General features: G+C 42.5%; 4 protein-coding genes across 4 annotated transcripts; 1 reads left to right on the top strand and 3 right to left on the bottom strand.

Annotated features, from left to right (window-relative positions):
- The first annotated feature begins 1113 nt into the window (after nucleotides 1-1113).
- LOC103978701 (uncharacterized) lies at nucleotides 1114-3210 on the top strand. Its single transcript, XM_009394594.3, has 2 exons — nucleotides 1114-1740; nucleotides 2115-3210. The coding sequence occupies exons 1-2, from the start codon at nucleotides 1204-1206 to the stop codon at nucleotides 2907-2909; spliced, it is 1332 nt and encodes a 443-aa protein (XP_009392869.2). The 5' UTR covers nucleotides 1114-1203; the 3' UTR covers nucleotides 2910-3210.
- A 1201-nt stretch (nucleotides 3211-4411) lies between these two features.
- Nucleotides 4412-5602, bottom strand: LOC103978703 (endochitinase). The gene is made up of 3 exons (XM_009394596.3): nucleotides 5216-5602; nucleotides 4992-5145; nucleotides 4412-4903 (listed from the first exon to the last, which is right to left on the bottom strand). The coding sequence occupies exons 1-3, from the start codon at nucleotides 5478-5480 to the stop codon at nucleotides 4534-4536; spliced, it is 789 nt and encodes a 262-aa protein (XP_009392871.2). The 5' UTR covers nucleotides 5481-5602; the 3' UTR covers nucleotides 4412-4533.
- Nucleotides 5603-9878: 4276 nt separating this feature from the next.
- LOC103978702 (endochitinase) lies at nucleotides 9879-11162 on the bottom strand. The gene is made up of 3 exons (XM_009394595.3): nucleotides 10697-11162; nucleotides 10473-10626; nucleotides 9879-10384 (listed from the first exon to the last, which is right to left on the bottom strand). Exons 1-3 carry the CDS (start codon nucleotides 11118-11120, stop codon nucleotides 10015-10017), a joined length of 948 nt encoding a protein of 315 aa, XP_009392870.2. The 5' UTR covers nucleotides 11121-11162; the 3' UTR covers nucleotides 9879-10014.
- Nucleotides 11163-15041: 3879 nt separating this feature from the next.
- LOC135608312 (endochitinase-like) lies at nucleotides 15042-16397 on the bottom strand. The gene is made up of 3 exons (XM_065101046.1): nucleotides 15923-16397; nucleotides 15699-15852; nucleotides 15042-15610 (listed from the first exon to the last, which is right to left on the bottom strand). The coding sequence occupies exons 1-3, from the start codon at nucleotides 16320-16322 to the stop codon at nucleotides 15217-15219; spliced, it is 948 nt and encodes a 315-aa protein (XP_064957118.1). The 5' UTR covers nucleotides 16323-16397; the 3' UTR covers nucleotides 15042-15216.
- Between the last annotated feature and the right edge of the window lie 4267 nt (nucleotides 16398-20664).

The raw sequence follows: 20664 nt of genomic DNA, 5'->3' as shown, positions 1-20664 counted from the left end.
TGATTAATCCGATGCCACAACATAAAACAAGAATAGTAGTTGCCGAGGGAAAACATTAATTTGACACAAAAAGTAAAAACACTTTCATGACCACATGCATGCATACTCAAAAACAAATTCAATGCTGGTTTATATTAGCACCAGCTTAGGAAAATAAAACACTTCTTTCCACATGAGATGAAGCATCTGACAGAAGAAACGTCTTGACGGCACACTTTGGGTCGGACTCAGCTGTTCCTTCAAAGGAAGGTCAGTACATTGGGTGCTTATAAAGCAGCCTTTGGTGGGTCGAAATTGTATGCGGTTTACGGTCACATCAACCGTGTCATAAAATAAACCGAGAATTAACCCATTTGGCCGGTCCGACTCGTTAATTATATTGTTTATTAACAACATGGACTATAATACTCTTGATTTTGTATTTATTTTTTATATTATCAACACGCTTTTTTTCTTTTAGATCTGACCTTTTTTTATTTATCAGACAACTCACGCGATTTATTTTTTTATGTTTTGATTAATATTTTATTATTTTTTTGTAACATCCGAATTAATCAGTGTTTTATTGTGTTCGAGTCATATATGTTATTTGATAATTATTTTTATCATACTTTTTATACTTAAAAAATAAACTTATATTTATTTTAAATAATATATAAATATATTTATTTTATTTTTTAATGTCCAATTAGTGATAATTACGTAAATGAAGACCGCAACCCCCTCCCACGTCGTTCGTCTCCCACGGAACCCAAAAGTCTTAGTTTTGTACACTCTATTATCCCTACCCACCGGCTTATCTGGTTATTTACTGAGAAATATATGGGCCCCACAGTCATTGCATCTAATTTAACGAAGTAACTGGGGGGGTAAGTCTGAGGGGAGAAGAGAAGTTTTCTTTGTCACCTGAGTCAAACGGCGCGTTTCCCACTACGTGACACGTATCACGAAACCCGCATCGTAACGATCTCTCGCGCGCATCAGAATTTTTATTTCCTAATATGCCCCTACCTTGTAAGGGTAAATGGGTCATATCGCAGCCGGTGTTCTGTTGCGCCTACCCAACAATCATTACGTACTCTGTTTATACGCCATCGGGATCGCCCCCCTCACTCGTTTATACGTCGTTGCGATAAGAAGCGCTTCTTCTTCAAGTATCCTAAAACCCCACGGAGTCGATGGGGGAATCCCGATGCCGATGACATGGGGAACGGCGACCACCACCGCAACCAGATTGCCGCGGCAGCCGCCCACGCCTCGAAGTGGACGGAGCGGCGGCCGGTGCTGGCCCTTCTCGCCGCTCTCCTCCTCCTCGCTGGCCTACTCGCCTTGTCCTGCTCCCGCGGCGCCCCGACGTTCTCCCTCTCCCCTCTCAGATCCCTCCCCCTCTTCCGCCCCGGCGAGCCCCTCCGCTCCTCCTCCGACGGAGACACCGCGCCGATGACCGAGGAGGGGAGGCGGAAGCGGGAGCTCGACCGGAGCAGGATCGCGATATGCCTCGTGGGCGGGGCGCGACGGTTCGAGCTGACGGGGCCGTCCATCATCAGGTACCTGCTCGACGACTTCCCCAACGCGGACCTCTTCCTCCACACCCCACTCGACAAGGACTCGTACAAGCTCTCGCTACTCAATGGCGCGCCGAGGATCGCCGCCGTGCGCATCTTCACGCAGAGGCCGATCCCGACGACCGAGTCGCAAGAGAGGGTGCTTACAGCCAACGGCTCGCCCAACGGAATCCAGGTGAGGTCGATCTCCTTCTACCATCGTTCATAGTGCTCGTCCTTACGACGAAAAGGAACGCATATTTGGTCCGCATCTCTCGGATCTCGATATCTTCTGGTATCGGAAGATGCTATAGTTTGTTATTCTTTCCACGGTTTAACACGATCATTATTACTTGTTTCTTGGTGAGCATTTTATGATGCGATGGAAAGTACCGATGAGTGCAACTTTAGATAAGCACCAAAAACTATGTGCAATACAACCAGTTTTACTTGCTATGGTCGAGAAAACTTTAGATAAGCACCAAAAAGTACTGATGAAGAGCTTATCCTATCTTTTACGTCATGTTGCACTAGTATTATTCTAGTACTGATTCGTCGGTCTTGTTGCAGGGTCTGTTGCAGTACTTCAACCTGGTGGAAGGTTGCCTGAGGATGATCGAGTCGCACGAATCTAACGGCAACTTCACCTACGATTGGATCGTCCGCACACGCGTCGACGGTTACTGGTCCGGCCCGGTCGACGTGAAGGCCTTCTGCAAAGGCGCCTACGTCGTCCCCTCCGGCTCCCGGTTCGGTGGCCTCAACGACCGGTTCGGCATCGGCGACCGTGCCACCTCCGAGTTCGCCCTTTCCCGCCTTTCCCTTATCCCTCGCCTCGACGCCGCCGGGTGCCGGCAGCTCAACTCGGAGTCGGCCTTCAAAGCGCAGCTGGCGATCTCGAAGGTGCGGTGTGAGGAGATTAGGGTTCCCTTTTGCGTGATGAGCGACCGGAGGTACGAGTTCCCGCCGAGCCGGTACGGCGTGCCGGTGGCAGCGATGCGGAGCAAGGGGCCGCTGAGCGGGGCCAAGTGCCGGCCGTGCGAGCCGGTATGCGCCGGGCAGTGCGCGGCCGAGGTGGGGGCGGTGCTGGACCGCGGGTGGAGCTGGACCGAGTGGCGCAACGACAGCATGCAGTTGTGCGACGCCAGCGACGGGTGGGCTCCGGGGTGGGCGAACATGTTCGACCAATTTGCAGGGCCCGAGCTGGCGGCAGCGCGGAATAGGGTGGTGGCGCTGGATATGGCGACATGCGTAGACGACTTGGAGACCATGAGGAAGAAGGCGGGGAAATGGGATGCGCCGGCGGCGGACAAGATCTGCAAGCCGGGCGTATTATTAACCCGTACAAACTCGACAGTTTTGTAGACTTGGTTTTTGGCAGGAAGCTGCAGGAAAATGGCACATTTCTTTGAAAGTAGAATTCACATTATTGTATAGAAACAGAAGTTCAATTTGGTACTGTACTCATCGGGTAGACTCGTAGTAGGGAAAGTGTTCGACTAATGATAAGGATTGGGTTGGTGGTCACTGTCGAAGGTTGCGGAGTTTGGAAGACAATTACCATCTGTGGGGATTATGGTTGGAGAAAAGAGTAGCTTCATATATCAAAGCCGGCAAAAAGAGAAATATTAGGTGGGCTAAATGCCCTTTTTTCCCTTTTGGACAAGTGTGATTGATAACACCTCGTTCTAACTTAAAATTACTTGTGTAGTCCCCCACATCGGCCCGATTTCTCGATCCAATTATACATATATACATATATCAATTTCACCTATAAGTTATAACAGTACTCGGATCTCTTGAGAGCGTACACAGAACACCTTAACTGCATCAAATTCCTTTGGGTTGTTATTGGCATGGAAGACATTCCAATGGGTGTGGTGGCAATGAAGTGGAGGTTGAAATTATTTAGGGAGATAAATTATCACGTCATTTCCGCGTAATTAATACTGCAAAATAAGCTTACATGATAGATTATGAGTTACTTTAATCTTTAATGTAAGTTGTAATCGGGTGAATAATGTAAACTTAGTAGTTCCAGAAATCGTTAGTGGCCAAAGTGCTGATGCTACGCTGGACTCATTAATATTCGTGCCTTGCTACAAGATTACGTGATTCGTGGTCGTAAGATGACGACGGCAAGCTCACAGATGACGACATGGTTATTGCATGGGCAGTTGCGGATGTTAGGTTTCCACAGTCACGATCTCGACGGTGGAAAGAAAAGGAAATTTCCCATGATTCACGCAATTTCCCATGATTACGATCTCGACCTCGTGATTCACACAATTTCCCATGATTACCGTATAGTTCATTTGAACCCTTTATCAAAAGCAAATAAATATCCCTAAAGCACTTATAAATACAACTAATTTGAACGACGACCTGTTAGTCGTATAACACACGACGGATAGAAGAGATTGTTGAATGGTTCTTCTACAGAAGAGAATGTTGTGAAATGTAATCTCGTGACCAGTGTAATCAATTGACATTTCTTCTTATAATTATTATGACATCCAATTCAAGGTTTTGATTTTAAACGATAAGATAAGATATTGACTAATAATCCTTTATTATTATTCGAAGCATTAACAACTCAGCCAAATTTCATAAGCTTCTTCAATTGAATGATAATTTTGGAAATTGAGATCGCATTTGTCCTAACGGATCTACAAAAAGGGTGCTCGGTTATATATATATATATATATATATATATATATATATATATATAGTTAGTTAGTTAGTTAGTTAGTTAGTTCTGGAAGCAGGGTCACGACTTGCACTAAGCCATTTAGGTACTGCAAGATATTTGATGACGTTTGATGGATGCATCTGACAACGGTCAACGATGATTGTGGGCCATGTACTTGGTTCAGCTTAGCTTTTATTGAAGACTTCCTCCGCAACTTCTACAGTCAACTCACGGAGTCGCTATCTCAGTAATAGCGTTTATTGCGTTATTACATGGATTCGTCACAGTAGTATCGGACTAAGTAAAGGGTTTCTGGTTGTAGCAGTCCAAGTTGTCTCCGTAGCTCACCCCCAGCAAGTCGCAGTACTTCTTGTAGAAGCCGATCCTATCCGCCACCCTGGAATCGGACCCTTTCCCGCACTCCAACCCTCCATTGATGATGTTGGTGATGACACCGTAGCCCGGAAGCCTTCCGGCCGCCCGGTCGGCGTTGGTTGGCTTCCAACTCCCGGTTATCACGTCGTGGCACGACGGCTTGGGCGACTGAGTAGTCATCCAGAACCACAGAGCCGTCTTGAAGGAGATGGTCGCGTCGGTGGCCACCAGGTCTGGGTTCTTGAGTAGGTCGGAGCCGATGGCTTTCCCGGCCGGCCCGTAGTTGTAGTTGCTGCACGCAGAACACATCGGATTGTTGCGTTAGAAAGGCCATCGTTGTGAACTCGATCGCAGCGATGAACTGTAAGAGTATGGCTTACTATGAGATTTGGATGGGGCCTCGGCCGTAGTATTTCTTGCCTGCAGCGCACGGCCACTGCGAGTTGGCGACGCAGTAGTCCTTTGGGGGGTTCCGTTCACTGATGAAGCAGTAACCCCACGCGTACGGGCCATCGGGCGCCGTCGGCCACCCACCTGCCAAACCCCATGCATTCAGCTCTCTATCCATAAACAGTTGACGAGCCTTGGGAGCTGTACGAAGTACCTGTCGTCTCGTGAGACGTCTGCGCCAAGAAAGCCGCGATCTCCCTCTTCTTCGTGGCGTCGTCGCCGGTCGTCCCGAACCCACTGAAGGAGTTGGTGGCGGCGATGAAGGCGGTGTACGTGTAGAAGCCCTTGCCGGGGCAGGCTGCGTCGTTGCGATGCTTCAACATCTGATCGAAGAGGGAGGAGCTGATGATCGAGCCAACGCTGCCATCGCCGAGCGACGATAACAGGGTGAAGATGACCAACAACAACAGGGCCTTCATCCTCCTTAGCAGTGGTGGTGGTGGTGTGGGTGGGAGGTGGTGCTTATATAGAGAAATGGACTACGTTGAGAGGTCTTTTGCCGTTCGTTGGCTGTCTTCGTCCAAGGAAATGCTTTCTGCCCGCTGTGAAGCTACCGTTGCCCAAATGAGGTGCACGTGGGAAATCGCAGACGCAAGTCTTTGGATAAGTCTTGTGACCAAAGGCTACACAGAGTGCGTGTTGGGGGTACCGCTTCTCATCTGTTGCTATCTGTGTGACACAAATGTTTCTACTGCTCATTAGTCGACAAATAATTCCTCATGAACAAGACCAGTCAAGAGTGACGCTTCCTTCTCTCTCTCTCTCTCTCTCCTCTTTTTCTTCAGCGTATAGTTATGGCAATTCTTATAGTTGTGCGTCTCCTTCGGAAAAGTTTCCTTCAGCCTCTGCCAACTTTCCGCCACCTTTATTTGGGTTTCCTGCCTTGCGTTGTACGTCCAAAGAATAAGTAGTATATATATATATATATATATATATATATAATAACGCTTATCATTAAGGATATTATCAAGAGAGGAAGATTATTTCTCGAACTAAGTCGAAAGCATTATTTTCTTCTATATTTGATTTGATGTGATTATAATCTTTCTCATTCTACTTGAATCTATATAAAAAGGGATTAAAATATTATAATGCATCAATCGACAGATAGTTATCTATTTTTTCTCTATTTATATTTTTTATTATTAAAATTATGTTATTACTCATCATACATCACATGATTTGATGATGATATATCATGTCCATTTATTAAGGGTTAAAAAAATAAAAATCAAGTTGATAATTTTTTTTATATACAAATACTGATCTCATCGTAACCATAGACCAAACCCACTTATTAGGGTTCATTTGACACATGTGGAAGTATTAACTAAAGACTTTTATCGGTGACAACAAAAATCCTAAGATCAAATCTATCTTCTTCATTTATTATTTTTTAATATTTTATTAAAATTAAAATATATATTATATAATTTTATTATTTAAATAATAATAAATAATAATAATAATATTTAATTAAATATGATTAAAGTGTTCATTTGAAAATGAGTTTATACCGATCGATATCGGTGGTCGGATGGGCAAGTCAATATAATAAGATAAGAGCCTTCTGCACTGTTGGAATTATGTTGATGAGCGTGACATTGAATTTAATTCAATCATCTTATTCGATTCCAGCTTGATTGATTACTTGGAAAGTCAACACATGAACATGTTGCCATCCTAGTCATCGTGCTTGTCCACCTAATTTATTAGGTATTTGGACCAACTAAAGTTCATCTCCATCATGTTAAGGTAAGTTTCGATCATTAATTCGATGTAGCGAACATAATTCGATTAGGTTTATTCTTTTAGTGTTATTGTATGTGAAGGAGGGGAAGAAGTTATGTTTTCAGAATCACAGCTTTGATTATGACCATCGTGTTATCGTTTATTCATTTTGAACAAAAACTAGTAATGAGATTTGATAAGTTTGAAATGATAATATATTTGAAGAGATTGTTTTATATAATATTTGTTTTTAGTAGTAAATTTTAGTTATTTAAGTTATATTATGACTTACTATAATATGTTTACTAAAGCATCTCCAAAGAGAGATCGAAGAGGTTGAAGGTTTAAGTCATATCTCATATACCCATGTTATGCGATAATTATATAGAAAAAATAGATTAAAGTGACAATGGTGGCGAAGGGCTTAAGTGATAAGAATTTGGAAATAATATTTGTGCCTCCCAATTTTAATATTACATAGTACCTCTCTTCTTTTGAATGTTTTAATCTTCATTTCTATTGATAAGTATTCCATAAACTCATATTATTTATTTGATCTTTATTAATCTCGACCCATCCCTTCTTGTTTATAGGCGTTCATTGCCGACTAAGTCTCGGCAAATCTATTACCTACAAATGTCTATTGTCGAGCAGGTATTGATTGCTCCCTGTCAACTAAGTCTCGGCTTGTCTCTGTCGACTACGCCTTACCCAGCTCACTGCTTCCACGTGGTCGAGCTAACCTCATAGTAGGTCAATTATTCTATTTCAGACATAGTCAAGCCAAACCTCATAGGAGGTGCATTCTCCTGCTTCCACGCGGTTGAGGAAATCTCATAGCAGGTCCATCTATTCGCTTCAAACATGGTCAAGCCAAACCTCACAGCAAGTGCATTCGGTTGCTTCCATGTGGTCGAGCAAACCTCATACCAAGTCCCATCCTTTCGCTTCAAACATGAGCAAGCTAAACCCCACGACTAGTGCATTCTCCGGCTTCCACATGGTTGAATAGACCTCACAGCATGCACATTCTCTGGTTTCAACACGGTCGAGCCGAACTTCCTAGTAGGTCCATTTATTCACTTCAACATGGTCGAACCAAACTCCCTAGCAAATACCTTCTTCGACTTAAGAGCAATCCAACTAAGCCTCCTACGTCAAACGATCCATCACCCCAAATCAAAATAAGCAAACACCCCAATGGAGGGAAAACCAAGTCTCAGCCAACCTTCTTCGACTCTCTCTCGACCATCCCTACCTAGTACACCTCGCTCAGCCAACATAGGGCCAACTTACGATGAGTTAATCTACCCAACCGAGAGGATCGAGGACTCGACTCACAGAAGCCCCAAGTCGTGCCCCACGATTCTCCTATGGCACAACTCCTTTAGTGGCAGAGAATGATATAGCATATTTTGACATCCACCCCACATGACATGTCAGCTACCATAGTAGACTCGGCGTGGTATCCCTAAGCCGACGTATTGTATCGAGCCAACTTAGTACCATGAGCCCGAGGCTAGCCAACCACTTGACGTCGTCCCTTTGCACCCGCTTTGCTCGAGGTTGTACAAGATAACGCAATCGTGTATTGGGCCATACAGGAGGTAGGAAGCAATGTTAAATGAGATTGAATTGAGCAGATCAGACGATGTTTGCACCCAACATATGGGTCGGCTGCTTGCAGCGTCAACAGGAATTAAACACTCGCGTACGATGATGACCGGGGATCATTAAAGCTACTATGCATGATCACATATAGGAATAGGTATAAAAGCGACCCTAGGAATAGTGTTGGGGTCGAACCTCATACACATACACTCCAACTCTTGCTCGTTCAAATTTCGAACGGGTCGAGTTGGGAATCCCCATCCCAATTTTGACCTATATGTAGGCACACCCAACAGACAGCTAAAAGAGTGTTAGGACTCTAGCTAGGAGAGTCCTAATTGAGAGGGACATTCATGTAAAACCTACCTAAGCCGACCCCTATTAAAAGGTGAAGAGACCGACTAGGGTTAGAAGGTTGTTTCTTAAAGAAGAATTAGGAGTTGTAAAGGAATATGAGTCTTGAGTAGGAGTCCTATTAGGAGTTGGTTAGAAGTAGGAGTCTTGAGTAGGAGTCCTATTAGGAGTTAGGGTTTAGAAGCCCTATAAATAGCCATGTATTCCTCCTCTTTTCATAAGTAATAGATGAATCTTTTATGCAGCCTTAGAGCAGCAACTTGGATGGAGGAACCCCTATAGAGTTCCAAGGAGACCGATCTCCTAAAGAGATCAACCTCAAGTTTAGAATATGCAAGGGTTCTAATAAAGAATGATCTTTAACCTCCACATAGAAAAATGAGACCTATGCCCCCTCAACTAGACCTCGGGTTAACACGCTCCAACGTAGAGGTTATATCAATGATCTTATGCACTTGGGATGGGCCAAATCGTGCGAACACCTCGACTACGGTATAAAGGTACAAAACAATATAGATATTATGTTGGACTCATTAATATTCGTGCCTTGCTAGAAGACTGTGATTTGTGGCCGTAAGATGACGATGACAAGCTCACTGATGACAACATGGTTATTGCATGACCGATTGCGGATGTTAGGTTTCCACGGTCACCATCTTGGAAACAAAAGAAAATTTCCCATGATTAACATAATTTCCTTTATAGTCTCAACCTCGTTCTCGAGATCTAAGCGCCACATTCTCGATATCATGATTACTAGATATTTTTAGTATTTTAATTTTTAGATTTAAAAATTTTATATTAAAATTTTTACAATTAAATCTTGTTCGTATCCCAATCCATATAGAAAATCCTTATAATTAGGTTTTTTTAGGATCCTTAATATTAAAAGTATATTAATTTTTATAATTAAATCTTCTTAGTATCCCAATCCATATATAAAATCCTTATAATTAGATTTTTTAGGATCTTTAAGATTAAAAAAAAATTAAAATATTTATAATTATAAAATAAATAAATAAATAATTTTATTTATTCTAACATCTTCAATTTACCGATCGAATACGCATTTACTTACTCCAAGACATTTGATGGATGCATCTGACGACGATCAACGATGATTGAGGGCCATGAACTTGTTCAGCTTAGCTTTTATTGAAGATTTCCTCCGCAACTTCTACAATCAACTCACGGAGTCGCTATCTCAGCAGTAGCGTTTATTGCGTTATTACATGGATTCGTCACAGTAGAATCGGACTAAGTAAAGGGACTCTGGTTGTAGCAGTCCAAGTTGTCTCCGTAGCTCACCCCCAGCAAGTCGCAGTACCTCTTGTAGAAGCCGATCCTATCCGCCACCCTGGCATCGGACCCTTTCCCGCACTCCAACCCTCCATTGATGATGTTGGTGGTGACACCGTAGCCCGGAAGCCTTCCGGCCGCCCGGTCGGCGTTGGATGGCGTCCAGCTCCCGGTTATCACGTCGTGGCACGACGGCTTGGGCGACTGAGGAGTCATCCAGAACCACAGAGCCGTCTTGAAGGAGATGGTCGGGTCGGTGGCCACCAGGTCTGGGTTGTTGAGCAGGTCGGAGCCGATGGCTCTCCCGGCCGGCCCGTAGTTGTAGTTGCTGCACGCAGAACACATCGGATTGTTGCGTTAGAAAGGCCATCGTTGTGAACTCGATCGCGGCGATGAACTGTAAGAGTATGGCTTACAATGAGATTTGGATGGGGCCTCGGCCGTAGTACTTCTTGCCTGCAGCGCACGGCCACTGCGAGCTGGCGACGCAGTAGTCCGATGAGGGGTTCTGTTCCTGGACGAAGCAGTAACCCCACGCGTACGGGCCATCGGGCGCCGTCGACCACCCACCTGCCAAACCCAATGCATTCAGCTCTCTATCCATAAACTGTTGACGAGCCTCGGGAGATGTACGAATTACCTGTCGTCTCGTGAGACGTCTGCGCCAAGAAAGCCGCGATCTCCCTCTTCTTCGTGGCGTCGTCGCCCGTAGTCCCGAACCCGCTGAAGGAGTTGGCGGCGGCGATGAAGGCGTTGTACGTGTAGAAGCCCTTGCCGGGGCAGGCTGCGTCGTTACGATGCTTCAGCATCTGCTCGAAGAGGGAGGAGCTGATGATCGAGCCAACGCTGCCACCGCCGCTCGGAGTGGAAGGGGAGGGCGTGGAGCCTGTGCATTGGCTCTGGCATCCTTGGCCGCAGTATGGATCCGTGTTACCGCACCAGCCGTACTGGCTACAGCACAGCCCGCCGGGGCAGAGAGCCCCCCCGGCTTGCCTTCCGCATTGCTCGGCGAAGGCGCCGAGCGACGAGGCCAGGGTAAAAATGACCAGCAACAAGGCCTTCATCCACCTTAGCAGTGGTGGTGGTGGTGGTGGTGTGGGTGGGAGGTGGTGCTTATATAGAGAAATGGATTCCTGCCCGCTGTGAAGCTTCCTTTGGACCAAATGAGGCGCATGAGGAAATCGCAGAGGCAAGTCTTTGGATAAGTCTGGTGACCAAAGGCTACAGATTGCGTGTTGGGATACCGCTTCTCATTTGTTGCCATCTGTCGACACAATTGTTTGTACTGCTCATTAGTCGACAAACAATTCCTCATGGACAAGACCGGTCAAGAGTGGCGCTTCCTTCTCTCTCTCTCTCTCTCTCCTCTTTTTCTTCAGCGTATAGTCATGACAATTCTTATAGACGTGTGTCTCCTTCACTTCTACGAAAAGTCTCTTCAGCCTCTGCCAACTTTCCGCCACCTTTGTTTCGGTTTCCTGACTTGTGTTGTACGTCCAAAGAATAAGTAAAGTAGTATATATATATATATATATATATATATATATATATATATATATAAGAGGATTCTTTTATATGGTTATGTTTTCATCAAGTAGAACTAGTAATGGTTTGGAATTTTCTATCAGTGTTCTAGATCCTTATTTCACAAGTTCTTACACTTACTACATTATGATGCAGAACTAATTTAGTTTATCTTTTTATTTTGATAAATTTAATTAATTTAAAAATATTTTTTAGAAGTTGATATATATATATATATATATATATATAATAATAATAATAATAATAATAATAATGCTTATCAATAAGGATATTATCAAGAGAGGAAGATTATTTTTCGAATTAAGTCAAAAGCATTATTTTATTCTGTATTTGATTTGATGCGATTATAATCTTTCTTATTCTACTTGAATCTATATAAAAAGGGATTAAAATATTATAATACATCAATAGACGGATAGTTATCTTTTTTTTTTCTCTATTTATATTTCTTATTATTAAAAAATATGTTATTACTCATCATACATCACATGATTTGATGATGATATATCATGTCCACTTATTAAGGGTTAAAAAATAAAAATCAAGTTGATAATTTTTTTATATACAAATACTGATCTCATCGTAACCATAGACCAAACCCACTTATTAGGGTTCATTTGACACATTTTGGAAGTTTTAACTAAAGACTTTTATTGCTGACAACAAAAATCCTAAGATCAAATCCACCTTCTCCATTTATCATTTTTAAAAATATTTTATTGGAACTAAAATATCTATATATTCTGTAAACTTACCATTCAATTAATAATAATAATAATAATAATAATAATAATAATAATATTTAATCAAGAAGGACTGAAGTGCTCATCTGATGAAAATGAATTCGTCCTTTGAATGTGAATTGGGAGACTGACCCTTCGTTTCCGCCAATCGATGCCGGCGGCCGGATGGGCAAGTCAATGTAAGATAAGATCTTTCTGCACGGTGTTGGAATTATGTTGATGAGCGTGACATTGAACTTAATGGTCATCGCCCTACTTTAATCGTCTTATTCGATTCCAGCTTGATTGATTACTTGGAAAGTCAACACATGAACATGTTGCCATCCTAGTCATCGTGCTTGTCCACCTAATTTATTAGATATTTGGACCAACTAAAGTTCATCTCCTTCATGTTAAGGTAAGCTATATTATGGCTTCTGGTGTCACTATAATCAATATGTTTACTAAAGCAGGTCGAAGGTTTATGTCATATCTCATGTACGAATGTTATGTGATAATTATATAAAAAAAAATAGATTAAAATGGCAATGGTGGCGAAGGACTTTGGAGAAAAGTATTTGGAAATCATATTTGTCCTCTCTTTGTCCAATGTTTTAATAAGTTTTTGATAAACTTATATTAATTATTTGATCTTTATTAATCTCGACCCGTCCTTTCTCACTTATAGGCATCCATTGTCCACTAAGTCTCAGCTAGTCTCTGTCGACTAAGTCTTAGCCAATCCATTGCCTATAGTCATCCATTGTCGAGCAAGTATCAACTAGTCCTTGCTAACTAAGTCTCGGCTAGTCCCTTCTCACTTACAAGCGTCCATTGTCGAGCAAGTCAAGCCAAACCTCATAGCAGGTGCATTTGGTTACTTCCACATGGTTGAGCAAACCTCGTAGCAAGTTTATCCTTATTCTTCAAACGTGAGCAAGCCAAACCTCACGATCGGTGTATTCTCTAGCTTCCACATGGTTGAATAGACCTCAGCATGCACATTCTCTGGCTTTAACACGATCGAGCCAAACTTCTTGGCAGGTCCATTTAGTCACTTCAACATGGTCAAATTGAACTCCTTAGCAAATACCTTCTCCGACTTAAAGAGCAATTGAACCAAGCCTCCTACTTCAAACGATCCACCGCCCCAAATCGAAATGAGCAGACACCCTAATGGAGGGATACCATTCGCCTCACAAATAGTTGATCGTCGAAAACCAAGTCCGAGCCAACCTTCCTTGGCCCTGTCTCGACCATCCCTACCAAGTGTACCTCGCCCAGCCAATAGGGGGCCAACTTGATGAGGTAATCCACTCGACTGGGGGGACCAAGGACCTGACCCACAGAAGCCCCAAGCCGTGTCCCACGATTCTCCTATGGCACAACTCATTTGTAGGGAGAGAATGATATAACATATTTTGGCATCCACCCCACATGACATGTCAACTACCACAGTAGACTCGGCATGGTATCCCTAAGCCGATGTGTTGTATCGAGCCAACTCAATGCCATATGAGCCTGAGGCCAGCCAACCACTTGACACAGGTCCTCTGCACACGCTTTGCTCAAGGCCGTATGAGGCAACACAACCATGTATTGGGCCACATAGGAGGTAGGAAGCAGTGTCGAACGAGATTGAATCAAGTAGATTAGACAATGCATGCACCCAACATATGGGCCAGCTACCTACAACATCAACAAGAATTAAACACTCATGTACGATGATGATTGGGGATCATTAAAGCTGCTATGCATGATCACATGCAGGAATAGGTATAAAAGCAACCCCAGTAACGGCATTGGGGGTCGGATCTCATACACATAACTCCAACTCTTGCTAGCTCAAATATTGAAGAGATCAAGTCCGAAATCCCTCTCCTAATTCCGACCTTTATATAGGCACCCAACAGATAACTAAAGGAGTGATCTTCAACCTCCGCCTAAGAGAACAAGGTCTATGCCCCTCAACTAAACCTCAGGTTAACACGCTCCAGCTCAGAGACCATATCGATAATCTTATACACTCGAGATGGGCCAAGCCGTACGAACACCTCGGCTATGGTATAAAGGTGCAAAACTGTGACGCTAAGCTGGACTCATTAATATTCGTGATGACTATGTGATTCATGGTCATAAGATATGAGACAAGCTTACATATGACAACATGGTTATTGCATGCCGGTTGTGGATGTTAGGTGTCCACGGTCACCATCTCGATCGTGCAAACAAAACAAAATTTCCCATGATTAACGTAATTTCCTTTTTAGTCTCAACCTAGATCTCATGATCTCAATCATCACGTTCTCGATCTCATGATTACCGTTATATTTAGATATTTTTAGTATTTTAATTTTTAGATTTAAAAATTTTATATTAAAATTTTTATAAGTAAATCGAGTTAGTATCCCAATCCATATAGAAAATACTTATAATTAGATCTTTTTAGGATCTTTAAGATTAAAAAGTATATTAATTTTTATAATTAAATATTCTTAGTATCCCAATCCATATATAAAATCCTTATAATTAGATTTTTAGGATCTTTAAGATTAAAAAATATATTAAAATATTTATAATTATAAAAAAATAATTAATTTTATTTATTCTAACATCTTCATTTTACCGATCGAATAAGCATTTACTTACTCCAAGACATTTGAGGACATTTGATGGATGCATCTGATCACGGTCAACGATAGTTGTGGGCCATGGTACTTGTTCTGCTTAGCTTTTATTGAAGACTTCCTCCGCAACTACTACAGTCAACTCACGGAGTCGCTATCTCTGCAATAGCGTTTATTGCGCTTAATACATGGATTCATCACAGCAGCATCGGACCAAGTCAAGGGTCTCTGGTTGTAGCAGTCCAAGTTGTCTCCATAGCTCACCGCTAGAATGTGGCTGTACCTGCTGTAGAAGCAAAGGGTCTCTGGTTGTAGCAGTCCAAGTTGTCTCCGTAGCTCACCCCCAGCAAGTCGCAGTACCTCTTGTAGAAGCCGATTCTATCCGCCACCCTGGCATCGTACCCTTTCCCGCACTCCAACCCTCCATTGATGATGTTGGTGGTGACACCGTAGCCCGGAAGCCTTCCGGCCGCCTGGTCGGCGTTGGATGGCGTCCACCTCCCGGTTATCACGTCGTGGCACGACGGCTTGGGCGACTGAGGAGTCATCCAGAACCACAGAGCCGTCTTGAAGGAGATGGTCGCGTCGGTGGCCACCAGGTCTGGGTTGTTGAGCAGGTCGGAGCCGATGGCTCTCCCCGCCGGCCCGTAGTTGTAGTTGCTGCACGCAGAACACATCGGATTGTTGCGTTAGAAAGGCCATCGTTGTGAACTCGATCGCGGCGATGAACTGTAAGAGTATGGCTTACAATGAGATTTGGATGGGGCCTCGGCCGTAGTACTTCTTGCCTGCAGCGCACGGCCACTGCGAGCTGGCGACGCAGTAGTCCGATGGGGGGTTCTGTTCCTGGACGAAGCAGTAACCCCACGCGTACGGACCATCGGGGGCCGTCGCCCACCCACCTGCCAAAACCAATGCATTCAGCTCTCCATCCATTAACAGTTGACGAGCCTTGGGAGCTGTACGAATTACCTGTCGTCTCGTGAGACGTCTGCGCCAAGAAAGCCGCGATCTCCCTCTTCCTCGCGGTGTCGTCGCCGGTCGTCCCGAACCCGCTGAAGGAATTGGCGGCGGCGATGAAGGCGGTGTACGTGTAGAAGCCCTTGCCGGGGCAGGCTGCGTCGTTGCGATGCTTCAGCATCTGCTCGAAGAGGGAGGAGCTGATGATCGAGGCCACGCTGCCACCGCCGCTACCGCCGCATTGGCTCTGGCATCCTTTGCCGCAGTATGGATCCGTGTTACCGCACCAGCCGTACTGGCTACAGCACAGCCCGCCGGGGCAGAGAGCCCCCCCGGCTTGCCTTCCGCATTGCTCGGCGAAGGCGCCGAGCGACGAGGCCAGGGTAAAGATGACCAACAACAAGGCCTTCATCCTCCTTAGCAGTGGTGGTGGTGTGGGTGGGATGCGGTGCTTATATAGAGAAATGGATTCCTGCCCGCTGTGAAGCTTCCTTTGGACCAAATGAGGTGAATGTGGGAAATCGCAGAGGCGAGTCTTTGGATAAGAAGTCCTGTGACCAAGTCTACAGATTGCGTGCTGGGATACGGCTTCTCATCTATTGCTATCTGTGACATTAATGTTAGTAGCTCATTAGTCGACAAACAATTGCTCATGGACAAGACCAGTGAAGAGTGGCGCTTCCTTCTCTCTCTCGCTCCTCTTTTTCTTGTGTGTGTGTCTCTTTCACCACTAGGAAAAGTTTCTTCTGCCTCTGCCAACTTTCCACCACGTTTGTTTGGGTTTCCTGACTCGTGTTGTACCTCCAAAGAATCAGGAAATATTTCTTATTGCACTTAAATCTATATAAAAAAAGGATTTAAATATCATAATACATAAATTGTACTTAAATCTTTGAATTTTTTTATTATTAAAAATATATTATTACTCATCATACATCACATGATTTGATGATGATATACCATATTCATTTATTAAGGTTTAAAAAAATAAAAATCAAGTTGTTAAGTTTTTTATATACAAATATTGATCACAATAAAAACCCTAACATCTAACCTACCTTCACCATTTATCATTTTTTAAATATTTTATTAAAATTAGTAAATAATAATAATAATAAAATTCAATTAAATTGGAGAAGTTCTTATCTGAAAATGAATTCTTTTTTTATTGCGAATTGGGAGACTAATCCTTTGTTTCCTCCAATCGGTGACGGCGGCCGAATGGTCGAGTCAATATAAGATAAGATCTTTCTGCACAGTGTTGGAATTATGTTGATGAGGGTGACATTGAACTTAATGGTCATCGCCTTACTTCAATCATCTTATCGGATTCCAGCTTGATTAATTGCTTAGAAAGTCGAGCACATGAACATGTTGCCATCCTAGCCATCGTGCATATCCACCTAATTTATTAGATCCTTGGACCAACTAAAGTTCATCTTCATCATGTTAAGGTAAGTTTCGATCATTAGTTTGATGTGGCGAAGCTAATTCGATTTGGTCTAAATTTTTTTTAGTGTTATTGTCTGTGAAGAAGGGGAAAAAGTTATGTTTTCATAATCACGATTTTAATCATGACCACCGTGTTATGTGATATATTGACATTACGTCATTTCCTCATTCGATAGTAGGACGAAAGCATATCGATTATTGTGGATCGTAAACCGTGGTAAACGATACGACTTATACGTCGAGGAATGAGTCATCGAACAATCGAGCTGACCTACGACCCCCTTTTGTTGGCCCTTATGGGTGACAGCCCGTAGGGGAGTCACTCGACTAACAAGCGATGCCCTTATTATTACCCTCTATTGATAACACACTACAAGGGATTGTACTGGCCAATCATCCATATAAATAAGACACAAGAGAATGACGTATGAATAAGAAGCCTGTTAGTCATGCCCCTTAGCTTCCAAGATATAAGATTCGATCCTTAATGCTTGAGTAGGGGGTTGAATCGCCAATACTCTAAGCCTCATGTTCTCATTATCCCACCAAAGATTAACTTGACTATAAGAGGAGTCGGGTTGGAAAATCCCTTTTGGCATCGACCTTTGTGCATGACCCTAAGGAGACCAAAGCCCACGCTGAACCACAATGGCCACCTCATTCCCGATATCGGCTTTCTTCTCTTACTACCACGAGAGTTAGTTGGACGACTCTATACCTTTGGGACAAGATTGAGTTGTGAAAATCTTTTATTGACGACATCAAGGCAATAATATTTTGATGCTAGAATAAGGGCCATAAACCCTTAGCTCCCCTATGGGGGGACCATTGATAAAGATATTTAGTTTCATATTGATTGATGAGTATATGAACTAAGGGCTTATAAGCATCTAGCATCACTCCCATTTTCAAAGACATCATTTGGGGCTCATGAGTCTTAAAATGATAAAATTATGTAAACACATTCATTATGACATGCCTAGAACCCTTAAGATCCTTAGGATGAGATTGAGCCTTTGAATGGCGTAAGGCAACAACAATATTATTTAAAATAATAATATATTTGATGAGATTTTTTATATAATATTTATTTTGTAATTGTTCAAGTAAGTGATAAGTAGAGGATTTAAGTTACATAAGTTATATTTGTTGAATCTCATATTTTGATGATGAAACCAATTGATAGTATTTATGATTTGATCTGCGTTTTGAGTGACGCGGGATGCTTCAATCAGGGAGAGACAATTAAAGTAGGAAGAATCATGTTGAGCCGGAGGAAAACATGTCTGAAGATTGGACATCGGGCTGGAGGATCAGTCGACGAATCGATAGAAGGCGTCGGGCCATATATTTGGCCATCGAGCTAAGAAGAACGGATATTGCGCCAAGGATATCGGAGTTGCAGAGGTCAACCGGCCGATTGGATAATAGACCGCAAGAGAGGACGATATGCCGAAGAATTGGACGAAGCGTCGATGGACCAATGACATGCCCGACGACATGATTCATGCTTAGTAATAGTTGTCTAGATCGAAGTGTGTTTTTATGTGTATAGGATTAACTACGATAGTAAGGTATAAAGCAAAATGATGTTCCGGAGTCAAGAACGTGATTTCGTTATGAGTTTGAGAGTTCGTCGAAAGTCTATACGTTAGTCGGAAGTTCTGTCGGAATTGACCGAGAAGTCCTGGAGCTTGCCAAAGAAGCTCGTCGGAACTCGCTAAGAAGATCATCATAAAGTATAGGAACTTGTCGGGAGTCCACTGGAACATTGTCAAGAGATCATCGGAAGTTCGTCGGAAGATTGCCGGAAGAAACCAAGACTTACGGACTTTGTTTAGCTTAGTAAATGCCTTAAAATTTATAGTTCGCACATAATATGGATTAGAATTGGGCCAACCCAATTAGGGGATAGTTGGGCCAAGTTTGGGCTGTGTTGGACCAAGAGAAAGACCCAAACAATGACCAAATAGGTGAAACCGTCGTGACACAGTCTCCGAGATTGTGTCAGGTGGTGGTATCGCCCAAACTCAGTCTTCGAGACTGTTTGGGCGGTGGTATTGCCCGTACGTTGAAATTTCGGGGGTTTGAATTTTGGGCTCCAAATTTGAATCCATTTGGAGCATGTAAATACCCCATCAATTTCTGTATGGATAAACAAGAAATATTGAGCAAAACCCTGTGATTCTAAAATTATAAACCTTAGAAAGTTGAGTTCCCTCCTCTCAAAGCTTAGAGAGAGTTCTAAGGGAGGTGTGAGAGGGATACTTTGTAAAAGAGGGTTGTAAAAGATTGTCTCCTAAACATATGAAAAGGAGAAGAGGGGTGTAAAAGGGTAGTTGGTCTTCGCTCAATGAAAAAAAGATCGATAGTGGATGCCGATGGCCTCGACGGAAGAGGAATCGACGAAGTGAATGTAAGTCACGACGACCGAACCACTATAAAAATATGGTTTGCGTTTCTCTTGTGCAATTTACTTTACTGCAAATAACTTTACTTGCTTTACATCCACTATGCTCTTCCGTACGCTTTCAAAGTTAATACCTTTACGAAACGGTTTTTCGTCGGAAATAGATTTAATCGCAATGAAGTTTTGAACCGACATAATTTTTACCACTGTACTAATTCAACCCCCTCTTAGTGTCGACTCTTTTCCTAACAATATTATGCCTTAGTGGTGTCGCTATAATCAATATGTTAAACGATAATTATATAGAAAAAATAGATTAAAGTGGCAATGGTGGTAAAGGGCTTAAAAAAGATTTGAAAATAATATATTTGTGCCTTCCAATTTTAATATTACATAATATCTGTCTTCTTCAAATATTTTAATCTTGCCTTTCGTATATGTTATTTCTGTTAACAAGTGTTCGATAAACTCATATTAATTATCATCAATGAACTTAAAAATTATTCTTCATTAATTTCAGTAATGATTTGATCTTTATTTTTACATATTCTAAAAGGGGATATTAGTGTTGAATTTTAACGTCCTTATGTTAATGATAAGTTGACAAAGATTAACAACAATAGTAAATTTTGCCACATACCCAATTGCATGAATTGTAAAAGAAAATGATGTTTGTTTGGACTATCAAAATCTCATTTATTTACTTTGGGAATAAATTCATAGTGTACTTTTGTGGATTATTATATGACTAAATAATTATTTTGTCAACTCTAAAAGAAGCATTAACTACTTATACAATCCATACTCTAATAGCGAGTTCATTTTTATGAGTAAGATGTAAAATATGTAGATTTCCTCCCTATTTATAATATGCAATTAAATATGTAGAATT

This window comes from Musa acuminata, chromosome BXJ2-3 (assembly GCF_036884655.1).
Source record: "Musa acuminata AAA Group cultivar baxijiao chromosome BXJ2-3, Cavendish_Baxijiao_AAA, whole genome shotgun sequence".
In the NCBI taxonomy this organism is placed as follows: domain Eukaryota; kingdom Viridiplantae; phylum Streptophyta; class Magnoliopsida; order Zingiberales; family Musaceae; genus Musa; species Musa acuminata.
Note: the sequence above shows the minus strand (reverse complement) of the source record. Positions and strands in the feature narration are given on the sequence as shown.

Excerpts from the sequence above, each read along its gene's own strand:
- LOC103978701 (XM_009394594.3), top strand. The coding sequence starts at position 1,204 with ATGGGGAACGGCGACCACCACCGCAACCAGATTGCCGCGGCAGCCGCC. Across the intron at positions 1,741-2,114 it reads GCTCGCCCAACGGAATCCAG|GGTCTGTTGCAGTACTTCAA; the intron begins GTGAGGTCGATC and ends GTCTTGTTGCAG.
- LOC103978703 (XM_009394596.3), bottom strand. The coding sequence starts at position 5,480 with ATGAAGGCCCTGTTGTTGTTGGTCATCTTCACCCTGTTATCGTCGCTC. Across the intron at positions 5,146-5,215 it reads GACGTCTCACGAGACGACAG|GTGGGTGGCCGACGGCGCCC; the intron begins GTACTTCGTACA and ends GGGGTTTGGCAG. Across the intron at positions 4,904-4,991 it reads GGCCCCATCCAAATCTCATA|CAACTACAACTACGGGCCGG; the intron begins GTAAGCCATACT and ends TTCTGCGTGCAG.
- LOC103978702 (XM_009394595.3), bottom strand. The coding sequence starts at position 11,120 with ATGAAGGCCTTGTTGCTGGTCATTTTTACCCTGGCCTCGTCGCTCGGC. Across the intron at positions 10,627-10,696 it reads GACGTCTCACGAGACGACAG|GTGGGTGGTCGACGGCGCCC; the intron begins GTAATTCGTACA and ends TGGGTTTGGCAG. Across the intron at positions 10,385-10,472 it reads GGCCCCATCCAAATCTCATT|CAACTACAACTACGGGCCGG; the intron begins GTAAGCCATACT and ends TTCTGCGTGCAG.
- LOC135608312 (XM_065101046.1), bottom strand. The coding sequence starts at position 16,322 with ATGAAGGCCTTGTTGTTGGTCATCTTTACCCTGGCCTCGTCGCTCGGC. Across the intron at positions 15,853-15,922 it reads GACGTCTCACGAGACGACAG|GTGGGTGGGCGACGGCCCCC; the intron begins GTAATTCGTACA and ends TGGTTTTGGCAG. Across the intron at positions 15,611-15,698 it reads GGCCCCATCCAAATCTCATT|CAACTACAACTACGGGCCGG; the intron begins GTAAGCCATACT and ends TTCTGCGTGCAG.